This window comes from Scyliorhinus torazame, chromosome 23 (assembly GCF_047496885.1).
Source record: "Scyliorhinus torazame isolate Kashiwa2021f chromosome 23, sScyTor2.1, whole genome shotgun sequence".
NCBI classification, from domain to species: Eukaryota; Metazoa; Chordata; class Chondrichthyes; order Carcharhiniformes; family Scyliorhinidae; genus Scyliorhinus; species Scyliorhinus torazame.
This window is the reverse complement of record NC_092729.1, coordinates 84,176,888-84,199,235: the sequence shown is the minus strand read 5'-3', so window position 1 is coordinate 84,199,235 and position 22,348 is coordinate 84,176,888. Positions and strand designations below refer to the sequence as shown.

At 60.5% G+C, this 22,348-nt stretch overlaps 1 protein-coding gene across 1 annotated transcript in view; it reads right to left on the bottom strand.

The window, feature by feature from the left end:
• Nucleotides 1–18,739, bottom strand: part of LOC140399649 (NACHT, LRR and PYD domains-containing protein 12-like) — a 186,412-nt gene extending 167,673 nt beyond the window's left edge. The window contains exons 1-4 of the mRNA XM_072489191.1: nucleotides 18,568–18,739; nucleotides 14,630–14,950; nucleotides 1,393–1,497; nucleotides 1,027–1,187 (exon numbers count right to left, since the gene is read on the bottom strand). Of these exons, the coding sequence (XP_072345292.1) occupies nucleotides 1,027–1,187; nucleotides 1,393–1,429 (198 nt within the window). The 5' untranslated portion in view covers nucleotides 1,430–1,497; nucleotides 14,630–14,950; nucleotides 18,568–18,739. The remainder of the gene's footprint in view (nucleotides 1–1,026; nucleotides 1,188–1,392; nucleotides 1,498–14,629; nucleotides 14,951–18,567) is intronic.
• Between the last annotated feature and the right edge of the window lie 3,609 nt (nucleotides 18,740–22,348).

Sequence of the window (22,348 nt, the reverse complement as noted above, 5' to 3'; positions counted from 1 at the left end):
TATGGTGTTCGGGCCGGAAAGTGGAGCTGAGTCCACAAAAGATCAGCCGCGATCTCGTTGAATGGGCGGAGCAGGCTCGAGGGGCCGGATGGTCGATCCCAGCTCCTAGTTCTTATGTATCTCATGTTCTTTACTCCGAGAGTAGGAAGGGCGTGGAATGCCCTGCCTGCAACAGTAGTGGACTCGCCAACACTAAGGGTATTCAGATGGTCATTGGATAGACATACGGACGATAAGGGAACAGTGTAGATGGGCTTTAGAGTGGTTTCACAGGTCGGCGCAACATCGAGGGCCGAAGGGCCTGTACTGCGCTGTAATGTTCTATGTTCTAACCCTAACCCTAACCCTAAGGGCATTCAAATGGTCATTGGACAGACATATGGACGATAAGGGAATAGTGTAGATGGGCTTTAGAGTGGTTTCACAGGTCAGCGCAACATCGAGGGCCGAAGGGCCTGTACTGCGCTGTAATGTTCTATGTTCTAACCCTAACCCTAACCCTAAGGGCATTCAAATGGTCATTGGATAGACATACGGACGATAAGGGAATAGTGTAGATGGGCTTTAGAGTGGGTTTCACAGGTCGGCACAACATCGAGGGCCGAAGGGCCTGTACTGCGCTGTAATGTTCTATGTTCTAACCCTAACCCTAACCCTAACCCTAAGGGCATTCAAATGGTCATTGGATAGACATATGGACGATAAGGGAATAGTGTAGATGGGCTTTAGAGTGGTTTCACAGGTCGGCGCAACATCGAGGGCCGAAGGGCCTGTACTGCGCTGTAATGTTCTATGTTCTAACCCTAACCCTAACCCTAACCCAAAGGGCATTTAAATGGTCATTGGATAGACATATGGACGATAAGGGAATAGTGTAGATGGGCTTTAGAGTGGGTTTCACAGGTCGGCGCAACATCGAGGGCCGAAGGGCCTGTACTGCGCTGTAATGTTCTAAAACGCTTGTAAATCTCCAAACCCCGGGTCTGCCTCAGTCTCCAAACTGAGCCCTTCGCCAGTATCCCTTACCTCGGCCTCCCGTTCTGTGAACACGCCTTTCTCCTTGAGGTCCGAGATGACCCTGTCCGTGTTGAGCAGCACGGCGTTGACCAGCTCTGGGACAAAGTACCCGTAAACCAGGAGCAGTTCCGTTTCACGCAACTGGGCGAACACACTGCGCACCTTGTCCACTGCACGGGCAAAGAAAAAACACAGGCAAGTCAGCCGTCGTTGCTGCAGCTGTCTGCCTCAACATCCCCGTGGGGGGGGGCAAGGCATAAATCCAGGCCCAGGCTTCATTCTGGGCCTGGCCTGGGTTTGAATGGTCCTTCACTGTGAGTGTGAGCCGGTGGGGGGGGGAGTGGCATTAGAGGCCCGGAGGTGCAGTCTCCTCACCTTCCTCGGCCGATCCTGGGGCCTGGTCGCCGTCCATCGTCCTGGTGCAGTCGGCCACACTTCCGGTCCCGGGGTCGGGCTCAGATCGAAGGTTCCGCAGCGAGGCTGAAAGGGGAAAGGACGCGTTCAGCTTTTCGCAGTCGATGAACCTTCCCGCCCCCAGCCCGTGCCCCTCAGGCTCCAGACTGTTTCATATCAATAACCCCCCCCCTACCTTCTGGTCCTGTCCACACCCACAATCACCTTCTCCAAGTCCACCCCGTCGTAACCGCTTCTAGCGTCTAGAAGATCTCGATCGCGTCGCTTCCTCAGCCTCCTCCTGCCCGGTGAAAAGAGCCCGGGCCTGTCCAGTCACCTCCGATCGTGACAACTTCCAACTTCAAGAGTTGTTCTGCTCAGTCCATTTTGCATTTGGACACGGGGAAGTGAACGGGTGCGCAGTACTCCTCTGGCCGAGGGATACGGAGACGGGGACTGTGCACGGGGCTCCGAGTGTGGGTCTGACCGCGGGATACGGAGACCAGGACTGTGCACGGGGCTCCGAGTGTGGGTCTGACCGAGGGATACGGAGACCGGGACTGCGCACGGTGCTCCGAGTGTGGTTCTGACCGAGGGACACGGAGACCGGGACTGTGCACGGTGCTCCGAGTGTGGGTCTGACCGAGGGATACGGAGACCGGGATGTGCACGGGGCTCCGAGTGTGGGTCTAACCGAGGGATACGGAGACCGGGATGTGCACGGGGCTCCGAGTGTGGGTCTGACCGAGGGATACGGAGACCGGGACTGTGCACGGTGCTCCGAGTGTGGGTCTAACCGTGGGATACGGAGACCGGGACTGTGCACGGTGCTCCGAGTGTGGGTCTGACCGAGGAATACGGAGACCGGGACTGCGCACGGTGCTCCGAGTGTGGTTCTGACCGAGGGACACGGAGACCGGGACTGTGCACGGTGCTCCGAGAGTGGGTCTCACCGAGGGATACGGAGACCGAGACTGCGCACGGTGCTCCGAGTGTGGGTCTGACCGAGGGATACGGAGACCGGGACTGTGCACGGTGCTCCGAGTGTGGGTCTCACCGAGGGATACGGAGACCGGGACTGTGCACGGTGCTCCGAGTGTGGGTCTAACCGAGGGATACGGAGACCGGGACTGTGCACGGTGCTCCGAGTGTGGGTCTAACCGAGGGATACGGAGACCGGGACTGTGCACGGTGCTCCGAGTGTGGGTCTGACCGAGGGATACGGAGACCGGGACTGTGCACGGTGCTCCGAGTGTGGGTCTAACCGAGGGATACGGAGACCGGGACTGTGCACGGTGCTCCGAGTGTGGGTCTAACCGTGGGATACGGAGACCGGGACTGTGCACGGTGCTCCGAGTGTGGGTCTGACCGAGGGATACGGAGACCGGGACTGTGCACGGGGCTCCGAGTGTGGGTCTGACCGAGGGATACGGAGACCGGGACTGTGCACGGGGCTCCGAGTGTGGGTCTAACCGAGGGATACGGAGACCGGGACTGTGCACGGTGCTCCGAGTGTGGGTCTAACCGAGGGATACGGAGACCGGGACTGTGCACGGTGCTCCGAGTGTGGGTCTAACCGAGGGATACGGAGACCGGGACTGTGCACGGTGCTCCGAGTGTGGGTCTGACCGAGGGATACGGAGACCGGGACTGTGCACGGTGCTCCGAGTGTGGGTCTAACCGTGGGATACGGAGACCGGGACTGTGCACGGTGCTCCGAGTGTGGGTCTGACCGAGGGATACGGAGACCGGGACTGTGCACGGGGCTCCGAGTGTGGGTCTGACCGAGGGATACGGAGACCGGGACTGTGCACGGGGCTCCGAGTGTGGGTCTAACCGAGGGATACGGAGACCGGGACTGTGCACGGTGCTCCGAGTGTGGGTCTAACCGAGGGATACGGAGACCGGGACTGTGCACGGTGCTCCGAGTGTGGGTCTGACCGAGGGATACGGAGACCGGGACTGTGCACGGTGCTCCGAGTGTGGGTCTGACTGAGGAATACGGAGACCGGGACTGCGCACGGTGCTCCGAGTGTGGGTCTGACCGAGGGACACGGAGACCGGGACTGTGCACGGTGCTCCGAGTGTGGGTCTGACCGAGGGATACGGAGACCGGGACTGTGCACGGTGCTCCGAGTGTGGGTCTAACCGAGGGATACGGAGACCGGGACTGTGCACGGTGCTCCGAGTGTGGGTCTAACTGAGGGATACGGAGACCGGGACTGTGCACGGTGCTCCGAGTGTGGGTCTGACCGAGGGATACGGAGACGGGGACTGTGCACGGGGCTCCGAGTGTGGGTCTGACCGAGGGATACGGAGACCGGGACTGCGCACGGTGCTCCGAGTGTGGGTCTCACCGAGGGATACTGAGACCGGGACTGCGCACGGTGCTCCGAGTGTGGGTCTGACCGAGGGATACGGAGACCGGGACTGTGCACGGTGCTCCGAGTGTGGGTCTAACCGAGGGATACGGAGACCGGGACTGTGCACATTGCTCCGAGTGTGGGTCTAACCGAGGGATACGGAGACCGGGACTGTGCACGGTGCTCCGAGTGTGGATCTAACCGAGGGATACGGAGACCGGGACTGTGCACGATGCTCCGAGTGTGGGTCTGACCGAGGGATACGGAGACCGGGACTGTGCACAGTGCTCCGAGTGTGGGTCTAACCGAGGGACATGGAGACCGGGATTGTGCACGGGGCTCCGAGCGTGGGTCTGACCGAGGGATACGGAGACCAGGACTGTGCACAGTGCTCCGAGTGTGGGTCTAACCGAGGGATACGGAGACCGGGACTGTGCACGGTGCTCCGAGTGTGGTTCTAACCGTGGGATACGGAGACCGGGACTGTGCACGGTGCTCCGAGTGTGGGTCTGACCGAGGGATACGGAGACCGGGACTGTGCACGGGGCTCCGAGTGTGGGTCTGACCGAGGGATACGGAGACCGGGACTGTGCTCCGAGTGTGGGTCTAACCGAGGGATGGGGAGACCGGGACTGTGCACGGGGCTCCGAGTGTGGGTCTGACCGAGGGATACGGAGACCGGGACTGTGCACGGTGCTCCGAGTGTGGGTCTGACCGAGGGATACGGAGACCGGGACTGTGCACGGTGCTCCGAGTGTGGGTCTAACCGTGGGATACGGAGTCCGGGACTGTGCACGGTATTCCGAGTGTGGGTCTGACCGAGGGATACGGAGACCGGGACTGTGCACGGTGCTCCGAGTGTGGGTCTGACCGAGGAATACGGAGACCGGGACTGCGCACGGTGCTCCGAGTGTGGTTCTGACCGAGGGACACGGAGACCGGGACTGTGCACGGTGCTCCGAGAGTGGGTCTCACCGAGGGATACGGAGACCGAGACTGCGCACGGTGCTCCGAGTGTGGGTCTGACCGAGGGATACGGAGACCGAGACTGCGCACGGTGCTCCGAGTGTGGGTCTGACCGAGGGATACGGAGACCGAGACTGCGCACGGTGCTCCGAGTGTGGGTCTGACCGAGGGATACGGAGACCGGGACTGTGCACGGTGCTCCGAGTGTGGGTCTAATCGAGGGATACGGAGACCGGGACTGTGCATGGTGCTCCGAGTGTGGGTCTCACCGAGGGATACGGAGACCGGGACTGTGCACGGTGCTCCGAGTGTGGGTCTAACCGAGGGATACGGAGACCGGGACTGTGCACGGTGCTCCGAGTGTGGGTCTAACCGAGGGATACGGAGACCGGGACTGTGCACGGTGCTCCGAGTGTGGGTCTGACCGAGGGATACGGAGACCGGGACTGTGCACGGTGCTCCGAGTGTGGGTCTAACCGAGGGATACGGAGACCGGGACTGTGCACGGTGCTCCGAGTGTGGGTCTTACCGTGGGATACGGAGACCGGGACTGTGCACGGTGCTCCGAGTGTGGGTCTGACCGAGGGATACGGAGACCGGGACTGTGCACGGGGCTCCGAGTGTGGGTCTGACCGAGGGATACGGAGACCGGGACTGTGCACGGGGCTCCGAGTGTGGGTCTAACCGAGGGATACGGAGACCGGGACTGTGCACGGTGCTCCGAGTGTGGGTCTAACCGAGGGATACGGAGACCGGGACTGTGCACGGTGCTCCGAGTGTGGGTCTGACCGAGGGATACGGAGACCGGGACTGTGCACGGTGCTCCGAGTGTGGGTCTGACCGAGGAATACGGAGACCGGGACTGCGCACGGTGCTCCGAGTGTGGGTCTGACCGAGGGACACGGAGACCGGGACTGTGCACGGTGCTCCGAGTGTGGGGCTAACCGAGGGATACGGAGACCGGGACTGTGCACGGTGCTCCGAGTGTGGGTCTAACCGAGGGATACGGAGACCGGGACTGTGCACGGTGCTCCGAGTGTGGGTCTCACCGAGGGATACGGAGACCGAGACTGCGCACGGTGCTCCGAGTGTGGGTCTGACCGAGGGATACGGAGACCGGGACTGTGCACGGTGCTCCGAGTGTGGGGCTAACCGAGGGATACGGAGACCGGGACTGTGCACGGTGCTCCGAGTGTGGGTCTAACCGAGGGATACGGAGACCGGGACTGTGCACGGTGCTCCGAGTGTGGGTCTGACCGAGGGATACGGAGACGGGGACTGTGCACGGGGCTCCGAGTGTGGGTCTAACCGAGGGGTACGGAGACCGGGACTGTGCACGGTGCTCCGAGTGTGGGTCTGACCGAGGGATACGGAGACCGGGACTGCGCACGGTGCTCCGAGTGTGGGTCTCACCGAGGGATACGGAGACCGGGACTGCGCACGGTGCTCCGAGTGTGGGTCTGACCGAGGGATACGGAGACCGGGACTGTGCACGGTGCTCCGAGTGTGGGTCTAACCGAGGGATACGGAGACCGGGACTGTGCACATTGCTCCGAGTGTGGGTCTAACCGAGGGATACGGAGACCGGGACTGTGCACGGTGCTCCGAGTGTGGGTCTGACCGAGGGATACGGAGACCGGGACTGTGCACGGTGCTCCGAGTGTGGGTCTAACCGAGGGACATGGAGACCGGGATTGTGCACGGGGCTCCGAGCGTGGGTCTGACCGAGGGATACGGAGACCAGGACTGTGCACGGTGCTCCGAGTGTGGGTCTGACCGAGGGATACGGAGACCGGGACTGTGCACGGTGCTCCGAGTGTGGGTCTGACCGAGGGATACGGAGACCGGGACTGTGCACGGTGCTCCGAGTGTGGGTCTGACCGAGGGATACGGAGACCGGGACTGTGCACAGTGCTCCGAGTGTGGGTCTAACCGAGGGATACGGAGACCGGGACTGTGCACGGTGCTCCGAGAGTGGGTCTGACCGAGGAATACGGAGACCGGGACTGTGCACGGTGCTCCGAGTGTGGGTCTGACCGAGGGACACGGAGACCGGGACTGTGCACGGTGCTCCGAGTGTGGGTCTGACCGAGGGACACGGAGACCGGGACTGTGCACGGTGCTCCGAGTGTGGGTCTGACCGAGGGATACGGAGACCGGGACTGTGCACGGTGCTCCGAGTGTGGGTCTGACCGAGGGATACGGAGACCGGGACTGCGCACGGTGCTCCGAGTGTGGGTCTGACCGAGGGATACGGAGACCGGGACTGTGCACGGTGCTCCGAGTGTGGGTCTGACCGAGGGACACGGAGACCGGGACTGTGCACGATGCTCCGAGTGTGGGTCTGACCGAGGGATACGGAGACCGGGACTGTGCACGGTGCTCCGAGTGTGGGTCTGACCGAGGGATACGGAGACCGGGACTGTGCACGGTGCTCCGAGTGTGGGTCTGACCGAGGGACACGGAGACCGGGACTGTGCACGATGCTCCGAGTGTGGGTCTGACCGAGGGATACGGAGACCGGGACTGTGCACGGTGCTCCGAGTGTGGGTCTAACCGAGGGATACGGAGACCGGGACTGTGCACGGTGCTCCGAGTGTGGGTCTAACCGAGGGATACGGAGACCGGGACTGTGCACGTTGCTCCGAGTGTGGGTCTAACCGAGGGATACGGAGACCGGGACTGTGCACGGTGATCCGAGTGTGGGTCTGACCGAGGGATACGGAGACCGGGACTGTGCACAGTGCTCCGAGTGTGGGTCTGACCGAGGGATACGGAGACCGGGACTGTGCACGGTGCTCCGAGTGTGGGTCTGACCGAGGGATACGGAGACCGGGACTGTGCACGGTGCTCCGAGTGTGGGTCTAACCGAGGGATACGGAGACCGGGATTGTGCACGGGGCTCCGAGTGTGGGTCTGACCGAGGGACACGGAGAGCGGGACTGTGCACGGTGCTCCAAGTGTGGGTCTGACCGAGTGATACGGAGACCGGGACTGTGCACGGTGCTCCGAGTGTGGGTCTAACCGCGGGATACGGAGACCGGGACTGTGCTCGGTCCTCCGAGTGTGGGTCTAACCGAGGGATACGGAGACCGGGACTGTGCACGGTGCTCCGAGTGTGGGTCTGACCGAGGGATACGGAGACCGGGACTGTTCACGGTGCTCCGAGTGTGGGTCTAACCGAGGGATACGGAGACCGGGACTGTGCACGGTGCTCCGAGTGTGGGTCTAACAGAGGGATACGGAGACCGGGACTGTGCACGGTGCTCCGAGTGTGGGTCTAACTGAGGGATACGGAGACCGGGACTGTGCACGGTGCTCCGAGTGTGGGTCTGACCGAGGGATACGGAGACCGGGACTGTGCACGGTGCTCCGAGTGTGGGTTTGACCGAGGGATACGGAGACCGGGACTGTGCACGTTGCTCCGAGTGTGGGTCTGACCGAGGGATACGGAGACCGGGACTGTGCACGGTGCTCCGAGTGTGGGTTTGACCGAGGGATACGGAGACCGGGACTGTGCACGTTGCTCCGAGTGTGGGTCTAACCGTGGGATAGGGAGACCGGGATTGTGCACGGTGCTCCGAGTGTGGGTCTGACCGAGGGATACGGAGACCGGGACTGTGCACGGTGCTCCGAGTGTGGGTCTAACCGAGGGATACGGAGACCGGGACTGTGCACGGTGCTCCGAGAGTGGGTCTGACCGAGGAATACGGAGACCGGGACTGTGCACGGTGCTCCGAGTGTGGGTCTGACCGAGGGACACGGAGACCGGGACTGTGCACGGTGCTCCGAGTGTGGGTCTGACCGAGGGACACGGAGACCGGGACTGTGCACGGTGCTCCGAGTGTGGGTCTGACCGAGGGATACGGAGACCGGGACTGTGCACGGTGCTCCGAGTGTGGGTCTGACCGAGGGATACGGAGACCGGGACTGCGCACGGTGCTCCGAGTGTGGGTCTGACCGAGGGATACGGAGACCGGGACTGTGCACGGTGCTCCGAGTGTGGGTCTGACCGAGGGACACGGAGACCGGGACTGTGCACGATGCTCCGAGTGTGGGTCTGACCGAGGGATACGGAGACCGGGACTGTGCACGGTGCTCCGAGTGTGGGTCTGACCGAGGGATACGGAGACCGGGACTGTGCACGGTGCTCCGAGTGTGGGTCTGACCGAGGGACACGGAGACCGGGACTGTGCACGATGCTCCGAGTGTGGGTCTGACCGAGGGATACGGAGACCGGGACTGTGCACGGTGCTCCGAGTGTGGGTCTAACCGAGGGATACGGAGACCGGGACTGTGCACGGTGCTCCGAGTGTGGGTCTAACCGAGGGATACGGAGACCGGGACTGTGCACGTTGCTCCGAGTGTGGGTCTAACCGAGGGATACGGAGACCGGGACTGTGCACGGTGATCCGAGTGTGGGTCTGACCGAGGGATACGGAGACCGGGACTGTGCACAGTGCTCCGAGTGTGGGTCTGACCGAGGGATACGGAGACCGGGACTGTGCACGGTGCTCCGAGTGTGGGTCTGACCGAGGGATACGGAGACCGGGACTGTGCACGGTGCTCCGAGTGTGGGTCTAACCGAGGGATACGGAGACCGGGATTGTGCACGGGGCTCCGAGTGTGGGTCTGACCGAGGGACACGGAGAGCGGGACTGTGCACGGTGCTCCAAGTGTGGGTCTGACCGAGTGATACGGAGACCGGGACTGTGCACGGTGCTCCGAGTGTGGGTCTAACCGCGGGATACGGAGACCGGGACTGTGCTCGGTCCTCCGAGTGTGGGTCTAACCGAGGGATACGGAGACCGGGACTGTGCACGGTGCTCCGAGTGTGGGTCTGACCGAGGGATACGGAGACCGGGACTGTTCACGGTGCTCCGAGTGTGGGTCTAACCGAGGGATACGGAGACCGGGACTGTGCACGGTGCTCCGAGTGTGGGTCTAACAGAGGGATACGGAGACCGGGACTGTGCACGGTGCTCCGAGTGTGGGTCTAACTGAGGGATACGGAGACCGGGACTGTGCACGGTGCTCCGAGTGTGGGTCTAACCGAGGGATACGGAGACCGGGACTGTGCACGGTGCTCCGAGTGTGGGTTTGACCGAGGGATACGGAGACCGGGACTGTGCACGTTGCTCCGAGTGTGGGTCTGACCGAGGGATACGGAGACCGGGACTGTGCACGGTGCTCCGAGTGTGGGTCTAACCGAGGGATACGGAGACCGGGACTGTGCACGGTGCTCCGAGTGTGGGTCTGACCGAGGGATACGGAGACCGGGACTGTGCACGGTGCTCCGAGTGTGAGTCTAACCGAGGGATACTGAGACCGGGACTGTGCACGGTGCTCCGAGTGTGGGTCTAACAGAGGGATACGGAGACCGGGACTGTGCACGGTGCTCCGAGTGTGGGTCTAACTGAGGGATACGGAGACCGGGACTGTGCACGGTGCTCCGAGTGTGGGTCTAACCGAGGGATACGGAGACCGGGACTGTGCACGGTGCTCCGAGTGTGGGTTTGACCGAGGGATACGGAGACCGGGACTGTGCACGTTGCTCCGAGTGTGGGTCTGACCGAGGGATACGGAGACCGGGACTGTGCACGGTGCTCCGAGTGTGGGTCTAGCCGAGGGATACAGAGACCGGGACTGTGCACGGTGCTCCGAGTGTGGGTCTAACCGAGGGATACGGAGACCGGGACTGTGCACGGTGCTCCGAGTGTGGGTCTAACCGAGGGACATGGAGACCGGGATTGTGCACGGGGCTCCGAGCGTGGGTCTGACCGAGGGATACGGAGACCAGGACTGTGCACGGTGCTCCGAGTGTGGGTCTGACCGAGGGATACGGAGACCGGGACTGTGCACGGTGCTCCGAGTGTGGGTCTGACCGAGGGATACGGAGACCGGGACTGTGCACGGTGCTCCGAGTGTGGGTCTGACCGAGGGATACGGAGACCGGGACTGTGCACAGTGCTCCGAGTGTGGGTCTAACCGAGGGATACGGAGACCGGGACTGTGCACGGTGCTCCGAGAGTGGGTCTGACCGAGGAATACGGAGACCGGGACTGTGCACGGTGCTCCGAGTGTGGGTCTGACCGAGGGACACGGAGACCGGGACTGTGCACGGTGCTCCGAGTGTGGGTCTGACCGAGGGACACGGAGACCGGGACTGTGCACGGTGCTCCGAGTGTGGGTCTGACCGAGGGATACGGAGACCGGGACTGTGCACGGTGCTCCGAGTGTGGGTCTGACCGAGGGATACGGAGACCGGGACTGCGCACGGTGCTCCGAGTGTGGGTCTGACCGAGGGATACGGAGACCGGGACTGTGCACGGTGCTCCGAGTGTGGGTCTGACCGAGGGACACGGAGACCGGGACTGTGCACGATGCTCCGAGTGTGGGTCTGACCGAGGGATACGGAGACCGGGACTGTGCACGGTGCTCCGAGTGTGGGTCTGACCGAGGGATACGGAGACCGGGACTGTGCACGGTGCTCCGAGTGTGGGTCTGACCGAGGGACACGGAGACCGGGACTGTGCACGATGCTCCGAGTGTGGGTCTGACCGAGGGATACGGAGACCGGGACTGTGCACGGTGCTCCGAGTGTGGGTCTAACCGAGGGATACGGAGACCGGGACTGTGCACGGTGCTCCGAGTGTGGGTCTAACCGAGGGATACGGAGACCGGGACTGTGCACGTTGCTCCGAGTGTGGGTCTAACCGAGGGATACGGAGACCGGGACTGTGCACGGTGATCCGAGTGTGGGTCTGACCGAGGGATACGGAGACCGGGACTGTGCACAGTGCTCCGAGTGTGGGTCTGACCGAGGGATACGGAGACCGGGACTGTGCACGGTGCTCCGAGTGTGGGTCTGACCGAGGGATACGGAGACCGGGACTGTGCACGGTGCTCCGAGTGTGGGTCTAACCGAGGCATACGGAGACCGGGATTGTGCACGGGGCTCCGAGTGTGGGTCTGACCGAGGGACACGGAGAGCGGGACTGTGCACGGTGCTCCAAGTGTGGGTCTGACCGAGTGATACGGAGACCGGGACTGTGCACGGTGCTCCGAGTGTGGGTCTAACCGCGGGATACGGAGACCGGGACTGTGCTCGGTCCTCCGAGTGTGGGTCTAACCGAGGGATACGGAGACCGGGACTGTGCACGGTGCTCCGAGTGTGGGTCTGACCGAGGGATACGGAGACCGGGACTGTTCACGGTGCTCCGAGTGTGGGTCTAACCGAGGGATACGGAGACCGGGACTGTGCACGGTGCTCCGAGTGTGGGTCTAACAGAGGGATACGGAGACCGGGACTGTGCACGGTGCTCCGAGTGTGGGTCTAACTGAGGGATACGGAGACCGGGACTGTGCACGGTGCTCCGAGTGTGGGTCTGACCGAGGGATACGGAGACCGGGACTGTGCACGGTGCTCCGAGTGTGGGTTTGACCGAGGGATACGGAGACCGGGACTGTGCACGTTGCTCCGAGTGTGGGTCTGACCGAGGGATACGGAGACCGGGACTGTGCACGGTGCTCCGAGTGTGGGTTTGACCGAGGGATACGGAGACCGGGACTGTGCACGTTGCTCCGAGTGTGGGTCTAACCGTGGGATAGGGAGACCGGGATTGTGCACGGTGCTCCGAGTGTGGGTCTGACCGAGGGATACGGAGACCGGGACTGTGCACGGTGCTCCGAGTGTGGGTCTAACCGAGGGATACGGAGACCGGGACTGTGCACGGTGCTCCGAGAGTGGGTCTGACCGAGGAATACGGAGACCGGGACTGTGCACGGTGCTCCGAGTGTGGGTCTGACCGAGGGACACGGAGACCGGGACTGTGCACGGTGCTCCGAGTGTGGGTCTGACCGAGGGACACGGAGACCGGGACTGTGCACGGTGCTCCGAGTGTGGGTCTGACCGAGGGATACGGAGACCGGGACTGTGCACGGTGCTCCGAGTGTGGGTCTGACCGAGGGATACGGAGACCGGGACTGCGCACGGTGCTCCGAGTGTGGGTCTGACCGAGGGATACGGAGACCGGGACTGTGCACGGTGCTCCGAGTGTGGGTCTGACCGAGGGACACGGAGACCGGGACTGTGCACGATGCTCCGAGTGTGGGTCTGACCGAGGGATACGGAGACCGGGACTGTGCACGGTGCTCCGAGTGTGGGTCTGACCGAGGGATACGGAGACCGGGACTGTGCACGGTGCTCCGAGTGTGGGTCTGACCGAGGGACACGGAGACCGGGACTGTGCACGATGCTCCGAGTGTGGGTCTGACCGAGGGATACGGAGACCGGGACTGTGCACGGTGCTCCGAGTGTGGGTCTAACCGAGGGATACGGAGACCGGGACTGTGCACGGTGCTCCGAGTGTGGGTCTAACCGAGGGATACGGAGACCGGGACTGTGCACGTTGCTCCGAGTGTGGGTCTAACCGAGGGATACGGAGACCGGGACTGTGCACGGTGATCCGAGTGTGGGTCTGACCGAGGGATACGGAGACCGGGACTGTGCACAGTGCTCCGAGTGTGGGTCTGACCGAGGGATACGGAGACCGGGACTGTGCACGGTGCTCCGAGTGTGGGTCTGACCGAGGGATACGGAGACCGGGACTGTGCACGGTGCTCCGAGTGTGGGTCTAACCGAGGGATACGGAGACCGGGATTGTGCACGGGGCTCCGAGTGTGGGTCTGACCGAGGGACACGGAGAGCGGGACTGTGCACGGTGCTCCAAGTGTGGGTCTGACCGAGTGATACGGAGACCGGGACTGTGCACGGTGCTCCGAGTGTGGGTCTAACCGCGGGATACGGAGACCGGGACTGTGCTCGGTCCTCCGAGTGTGGGTCTAACCGAGGGATACGGAGACCGGGACTGTGCACGGTGCTCCGAGTGTGGGTCTGACCGAGGGATACGGAGACCGGGACTGTTCACGGTGCTCCGAGTGTGGGTCTAACCGAGGGATACGGAGACCGGGACTGTGCACGGTGCTCCGAGTGTGGGTCTAACAGAGGGATACGGAGACCGGGACTGTGCACGGTGCTCCGAGTGTGGGTCAACTGAGGGATACGGAGACCGGGACTGTGCACGGTGCTCCGAGTGTGGGTCTAACCGAGGGATACGGAGACCGGGACTGTGCACGGTGCTCCGAGTGTGGGTTTGACCGAGGGATACGGAGACCGGGACTGTGCACGTTGCTCCGAGTGTGGGTCTGACCGAGGGATACGGAGACCGGGACTGTGCACGGTGCTCCGAGTGTGGGTCTAACCGAGGGATACGGAGACCGGGACTGTGCACGGTGCTCCGAGTGTGGGTCTGACCGAGGGATACGGAGACCGGGACTGTGCACGGTGCTCCGAGTGTGAGTCTAACCGAGGGATACTGAGACCGGGACTGTGCACGGTGCTCCGAGTGTGGGTCTAACAGAGGGATACGGAGACCGGGACTGTGCACGGTGCTCCGAGTGTGGGTCTAACTGAGGGATACGGAGACCGGGACTGTGCACGGTGCTCCGAGTGTGGGTCTAACCGAGGGATACGGAGACCGGGACTGTGCACGGTGCTCCGAGTGTGGGTTTGACCGAGGGATACGGAGACCGGGACTGTGCACGTTGCTCCGAGTGTGGGTCTGACCGAGGGATACGGAGACCGGGACTGTGCACGGTGCTCCGAGTGTGGGTCTAGCCGAGGGATACAGAGACCGGGACTGTGCACGGTGCTCCGAGTGTGGGTCTAACCGAGGGGTACGGAGACCGGGCTGTGTTATATTCTGAGGTGAAAACTCATGGGAGTTTCCGAGCACTGCTGCTCTTGCTGGCCTGTCCTCGCTCCCGCAACCTTCTCAATTTCTAACTGATTTAAAATGGGGTCTAAGGAAGGGCTTTGGTGTACAAACCAGCTCATCGGCGTCCGCAAGCTCCTCGTCTTGTCCGGCAGTTCCACCTCTCTACTCCTCCACGTGAGGTCTAATGACGGTCGGCAACGAATCTTTAAATTCCTCCAAATGAATTATCTCTTGAATTATCTCTGTGCTGCCTCTTCTAAAGGTCTGTCTGTCCGCCTCCAGTACGACCTCATTTCGACCTGATATCAATTTCTTCACCGTTTCTTTATCTACAGACCTTTCCACTGAAAAGGAGACATCGACTTCACTCGCTGTACCCACAAGATTAATAAGAGTAGGCTCCAATCTTGCGGCGATCTCCTTTGTTTCGACCTGTTCTCAAAAGCACAAAAAAATGCTTCACTATCTCTCTCATCAAATTTCGGCAGAGCTTGCACACATCGGAACACCTCCCCGCTCACTCTGGTCCCATCTAGAACCCCCTTCCTCCGCGGCCTGCTCTAATCTTTCGGTTTTGGAACGTGCCGGGAGGCTCGCCACCATCTCCGATGACAAGGCGACTGCCAATTCCATCAATTTGGATTTCGTCAAGCTTTTCAGACTTGCGACGGTTAAGTTGTGCCCATCCAGATAAGGTCGGGTATCAGGGAATATTGCTTAGGCTTCTTTGTGTCCCTGTCTCCCAGTTGTTCTTTCAGTCTCTCTCTCACCTTGTGTCTTCGCTGCCCCTTCAGCGACTGGTGCACAAGGACACCCAGGTCCCGCTGCGCACTCCCCTCCCCCAAATTAGGGCCGTTCGGATAATAGTCTGCCTCCTCGCTTTGGCGACCCAAGTGGATAACCTCGCGTTGGTCCGCACGAAACTGCATCCCCCCCCGCTCATTTGCCCACTTCCTCAACATGCCCAAATCACGCTGAGGGATCTCCGCATCCTCCTCGCAGCTCACCCTCCCCGCCCAACTTGGTGTCGTTTGGCAAACTTGCCGATATGACATTTTGTTCCCTCATCTAAATCATGTATGTGGTGAATAGCTGGGGTCCCAGCACCCCACTGGGCACGGCCTGCCAATCTGAAATAGATCCGTTAACTCTCTCTGTCTCTCTCTCCGTGTGTCTCTGCCTCTCTCTCCGTGTGTCTCTGTCTCTCTCCCCGTGTCTCTGTCTCTCTCTCTCCCCGTGTCTCTGTCTCTCTCTCCCCGTGTCTCTGTCTCTCTCTCCTCGTGTCTCTGTCTCTCTCTCTCCCCGTGTCTCTGTCTCTCTCTCCCCGTGTCTCTGTCTCTCTCTCCTTGTGTCTCTGTCTCTCTCTCCCCGTGTCTCTGTCTCTCTCTCCCCGTGTCTCTGTCTCTCTCTCCCCGTGTCTCTGTCTCTCTCTCCCCGTGTCTCTGTCTCTCTCTCCTCGTGTCTCTGTCTCTCTCTCCCCGTGTCTCTGTCTCTCTCTCTCCCCGTGTCTCTGTCTCTCTCTCCCCGTGTCTCTGTCTCTCTCTCCCCGTGTCTCTGTCTCTCTCTCCCCGTGTCTCTGTCTCTCTCTCTCCGTGTCTCTGTCTCTCTCTCCCCGTGTCTCTGTCTCTCTCTCCCCGTGTCTCTGTCTCTCTCTCTCCCCGTGTCTCTGTCTCTCTCTCCCCGTGTCTCTGTCTCTCTCTCTCCGTGTCTCTGTCTCTCTCTCCCCGTGTCTCTGTCTCTCTCTCCTCGTGTCTCTGTCTCTCTCTCCCCGTGTCTCTGTCTCTCTCTCCTCGTGTCTCTCTCTCTCTCCCCGTGTCTCTGTCTCTCTCTCCCCGTGTCTCTGTCTCTCTCTCCCCGTGTCTCTGTCTCTCTCTCCCCGTGTCTCTGTCTCTCTCTCCCCGTGTCTCTGTCTCTCTCTCCCCGTGTCTCTGTCTCTCTCTCCCCGTGTCTCTGTCTCTCTCTCCCCGTGTCTCTGTCTCTCTCTCCTCGTGTCTCTGTCTCTCTCTCCCCGTGTCTCTGTCTCTCTCTCTCTCCGTGTCTCTGTCTCTCTCCCCGTGTCTCTGTCTCTCTCTCCCCGTGTCTCTGTCTCTCTCTCCCCGTGTCTCTGTCTCTCTCTCCCCGTGTCTCTGTCTCTCTCTCTCCTCGTGTCTCTGTCTCTCTCTCTCCCCGTGTCTCTGTCTCTCTCTCCCCGTGTCTCTGTCTCTCTCTCTCCCCGTGTCTCTGTCTCTCTCTCCCCGTGTCTCTGTCTCTCTCTCCTCGTGTCTCTGTCTCTCTCTCCCCGTGTCTCTGTCTCTCTCTCCCCGTGTCTCTGTCTCTCTCCCCGTGTCTCTGTCTCTCTCTCCCCGTGTCTCTGTCTCTCTCTCCCCATGTCTCTGTCTCTCTCTCTCCCCGTGTCTCTGTCTCTCTCTCTCCCCGTGTCTCTGTCTCTCTCTCCTCGTGTCTCTGTCTCTCTCTCTCCGTGTCTCTGTCTCTCTCTCCCCGTGTCTCTGTCTCTCTCTCCCCGTGTCTCTGTCTCTCTCTCCTCGTGTCTCTGTCTCTCTCTCCCCGTGTCTCTCTCTCCCCGCGTCTCTGTCTCTCTCTCCCCGTGTCTCTGTCTCTCTCTCCCCGTGTCTCTGTCTCTCTCTCCCCGTGTCTCTGTCTCTCTCTCCCCGTGTCTCTGTCTCTCTCTCCCCGTGTCTCTGTCTCTCTCTCCCCGTGTCTCTGTCTCTCTCTCCTCGTGTCTCTGTCTCTCTCTCTCCTTGTCTCTGTCTCTCTCTCCCCGTGTCTCTGTCTCTCTCTCTCCGTGTCTCTGTCTCTCTCTCCCCGTGTCTCTGTCTCTCTCTCGCCGTGTCTCTCTCTCTCCCTGTGTCTCTGTCTCTCTCTCCCCGTGTCTCTGTCTCTCTCTCCCCGTGTCTCTGTCTCTCTCTCTCCCCGTGTCTCTGTCTCTCTCCCCGTGTCTCTGTCTCTCTCTCCTCGTGTCTCTGTCTCTCTCTCCCCGTGTCTCTGTCTCTCTCTACCCGTGTCTCTGTCTCTCTCTCCCCGTGTCTCTGTCTCTCTCTCCCCGTGTCTCTCTCTCTCTCTCCCCGTGTCTCTGTCTCTCTCTCCCCGTGTCTCTGTCTCTCTCTCTCCCCGTGTCTCTGTCTCTCTCTCCTCGTGTCTCTGTCTCTCTCTCCTCGTGTCTCTGTCTCTCTCTCCCCGTGTCTCTGTCTCTCTCTCCCCGTGTCTCTGTCTCTCTCTCCCCGTGTCTCTGTCTCTCTCTCCCCGTGTCTCTGTCTCTCTCTCCCCGTGTCTCTGTCTCTCTCTCCTCGTGTCTCTGTCTCTCTCTCCCCGTGTCTCTGTCTCTCTCTCCCCGTGTCTCTGTCTCTCTCTCTCCGTGTGTCTCACTCTCTCTTTCCGCGTGTGTCTCTCTCTCCGTGTGTGTCTCTCTCTCTCTCCGTGTGTCTCTCTCTCCTCGTGTCTCTCTCTCTCTCCTTCTGTCTCTCTCTCCTGTTGTCTCGGTTTCTCTCTCCGTGTGTATCTCTCTCTCTCTCCGTGTGTCTCTCTCTCTCTCCGTGTGTATCTCTCTCTCTCTCCGTGTGTCTCTCTCTCTCTCTCCGTGTGTCTCTCTCTCTCTCCTTCTGTCTCTCTCTCCTGTTGTCTCGGTTTCTCTCTCCGTGAGTATCTCTCTCTCTCTCCGTGTGTCTCTCTCTCTCTCCGTGTGTATCTCTCTCTCTCTCCGTGTGTCTCTCTCTCCGTGTGTCTCTCTCTCTCTCCGTGTCTCACTCTCTCTCTCCGTGTGTCTCTCTCTCTCTCTCCTTCTGTCTCTGTCTCTCTCCCTCCTTCTGTTTATCTCTCTCTCCTAGTGTCTCTGTTTCTGTCTGTCTGTCTCTCTCTTTCCCCCTCCCTCCCTCTGTGTCACCCTCTCTCTGTCCCTCTCCCTCCGGCTGTCTGTCACTGTCTCCGTTCCTGTCAATCCCCAATTCTGTGCGTCTCTCTCTCTCTCTCTCTCTCTCTCCCTCTGCCTGTCTGCTTCACCCGCACTCCCTCAGAGCCCTGCCCTCCTGCAGTCCCAGACCGCTGCCCCCACTGACCTGCGGCCTCTCGGCTCCCAAAGTTCCAGAACCCGTCGTCATTCGCCGCGGGAGGGTTGTTGAGCGCGGATGAGGGGTCGTTGGTTTTGACAGTCGCGCTCCCCACCCCCCTCTGCTTCCTGTCTGAGAGATTTCCCCTGCACCTGCAACTGCGACTTACGACCGGGTGCGCGGAGGGCGGCCCACTCCAATCTTCCGGTCCAGGCCTGACGGCAACAGGGCTGTCTTTCCGCCAAGGTTGCGGAGGCTCCAGAACTGACACTCTTAAATTGTGGGTTCTCTCGGGTTCAGCCAAGAGCCGAACGAGTTCATCGAAACTACTTCTTGAACTATAAATCTTGGTAAATTTCAACCACAAGTCATGTGACCAGTGGTGTTCCGCGGGGATCAGTGCTGGGACCTTTGCTGTTTGTAGTATATATAAATGATTTGGAGGAAAATGTAACTGGTCTGATTAGTAAGTTTGCAGACGACACAAAGGTTGGTGGAATTGCGGATAGCGATGAGGACTGTCAGAGGATACAGCAGGATTTAGATTGTTTGGAGACTTGGGCGGAGAGATGGCAGATGGAGTTTAATCCGGACAAATGTGAGGTAATGCATTTTGGAAGGGCTAATGCAGGTAGGGAATATACAGTGAATGGTAGAACCCTCAAGAGTATTGACAGTCAAAGAGATCTAGGAGTACAGGTCCACAGTGCAGCACTCCCTCAATACTGACCCTCTGACAGCGCAGCACTCCCTCAGTACTGACCCTCTGACAGTGCGGCACTCCCTCAGTACTGACCCTCTGACAGTGCGGCACTCCCTCAGTACTGACCCTCTGACAGTGCAGCACTCCCTCAGTACTGACCCTCTGACAGTGCGGCACTCCCTCAGTACTGACCCTCTGACAGTGCGGCACTCCCTCAGTACTGACACTCTGACAGTGCGGCACTCCCTCAGTACTGACCCTCTGACAGTGCAGCACTCCCTCAGTACTGACCCTCTGACAGTGCGGCACTCCCTCATCACTGACCCTCTGACAGTGCGGCACTCCCTCAGTACTGACCCTCTGACAGTGCGGCACTCCCTCAGTACTGACTCTCTGACAGTGCGGCACTCCCTCAGTACTGACCCTCTGACAGTGCAGCACTCCCTCAGTACTGACCCTCTGACAGTGCGGCACTCCCTCAGTACTGACCCTCTGACAGTGCGGGGCTCCCTCAGTACTGACCCTCTGACAGTGCGGCACTCCCTCAGTACTGACCCTCTGACAGTGCGGCACTCCCTCAGTACTGACCCTCTGACAGTGCAGCACTCCCTCAGTACTGACCCTCTGACAGTGCGGCACTCCCTCAGTACTGACCCTCTGACAGTGCGGCACTCCCTCAGTACTGACCCTCTGACAGTGCAGCACTCCCTCAGTACTGACCCTCTGACAGTGCGGCACTCCCTCAGTACTGACCCTCTGACAGTGCGGCACTCCCTCAGTACTGACCCTCTGACAGTGCGGGGCTCCCTCAGTACTGACCCTCTGACAGTGCAGCACTCCCTCAGTACTGACCCTCTGACAGTGCAGCACTCCCTCAGTACTGACCCTCTGACAGTGCGGCACTCCCCCAGTACTGACCCTCTGACAGTGCGGGGCTCCCTCAGTACTGACCCTCTGACAGTGCGGCACTCCCTCAGTACTGACCCTCTGACAGTGCGGGGCTCCCTCAGTACTGACCCTCTGACAGTGCGGCACTCCCTCAGTACTGACCCTCTGACAGTGCGGCACTCCCTCAGTACTGACCCTCTGACAGTGCGGCACTCCCTCAGTACTGACCCTCTGACAGTGCGGCACTCCCTCACTACTGACCCTCTGACAGTGCGGCACTCCCTCAGTACTGACCCTCTGACAGTGCGGCACTCCCTCAGTACTGACCCTCTGACAGTGCGGCACTCCCTCAGTACTGACCCTCTGACAGTGCAGCACACCCTCAGCACTGACCCTCTGACAGTGCGGCACTCCCTCAGTACTGACCCTCTGACAGTGCGGCACTCCCTCAGTACTGACCCTCTGACAGTGCAGCACACCCTCAGCACTGACCCTCTGACAGTGCGGCACTCCCTCAGTACTGACCCTCTGACAGTGCGGCACTCCCTCAGTACTGACCCTCTGACAGTGTGGCACTCCCTCAGTACTGACCCTCTGACAGTGTGGCACTCCCTCAGTACTGACCCTCTGACAGTGCGGCACTCCCTCAGTACTGACGCTCTGACAGTGCAGCACTCCCTCAGTACTGACCCTCTGACAGTGCGGCACTCCCTCAGTACTGACCCTCTGACAGTGCGGCACTCCCTCAGTACTGACCCTCTGACAGTGCGGCACTCCCTCAGTACTGACCCTCTGACAGTGCAGCACTCCCTCAGTACTGACCCTCTGACAGTGCGGCACTCCCTCAGTACTGACCCTCTGACAGTGCGGCACTCCCTCAGTACTGACCCTCTGACAGTGCGGCGCTCCCTCAGTACTGACCCTCTGACAGTGCAGCACTCCCTCAGTACTGACCCTCTGACAGTGCGGCACTCCCTCAGTACTGACCCTCTGACAGTGCGGCACTCCCTCAGTACTGACCCTCTGACAGTGCAGCACTCCCTCAGTACTAACCCTCTGACAGTGCGGCACTCCCTCAGTACTGACCCTCTGACAGTGCGGCACTCCCTCAGTACTGACTCTCTGACAGTGCAGCACTCCCTCAGTACTGACCCTCTGACAGTGCGGCACTCCCTCAGTACTGACTCTCTGACAGTGCGGCACTCCCTCAGTACTGACCCTCTGACAGTGCGGCACTCCCTCAGTACTGACCCTCTGACAGTGCGGTACTCCCTCAGTCCTGACCCTCTGACAGTGCGGCGCTCCCTCAGTACTGACCCTCTGACAGTGCGGCATTCCCTCAGTACTGACCCTCTGACAGTGCGGCACTCCCTCAGGGAACTACAGGCCGGTGAGCCTTACTTCAGTGGTAGGGAAATTACTGGAGAGAATTCTTCGAGACAGGATCTACTCCCATTTGGAAGCAAATAGACGTATTAGTGAGAGGCAGCACGGTTTTGTGAAGGGGAGGTCGTGTCTCACTAACTTGATAGAGTTTTTCGAGGAGGTCACTAAGATGATTGATGCAGGTAGGGCAGTGGATGTTGTCTATATGGACTTCAGCAAGGCCTTTGACAAGGTCCCTCATGGTAGACTAGTACAAAAGGTGAAGTCACACGGGATCAGGGGTGAGCTGGCAAGGTGGATACAGAACTGTCTAGGCCATAGAAGGCAGAGGGTAGCAATGGAGGGATGCTTTTCTAATTGGAGGGCTGTGACCAGTGGTGTTCCACAGGGATCAGTGCTGGGACCTTTGCTCTTTGTAGTATATATAAATGATTTGGAGGAAAATGTAACTGGTCTGATTAGTAAGTTTGCAGACGACACAAAGGTTGGTGGAATTGCGGATAGCGATGAGGACTGTCAGAGGATACAGCAGGATTTAGATTGTTTGGAGACTTGGGCGGAGAGATGGCAGATGGAGTTTAATCCGGACAAATGTGAGGTAATGCATTTTGGAAGGTCTAATGCAGGTCGGGAATATACAGTGAATGGTAGAACCCTCAAGAGTATTGACAGTCAAAGAGATCTAGGAGTACAGGTCCACAGTGCAGCACTCCCTCAGTACTGACCCTCTGACAGTGCGGCACTCCCTCAGTACTGACCCTCTGACAGTGCAGCGCTCCCTCAGTACTGACCCTCTGACAGTGCGGCGCTCCC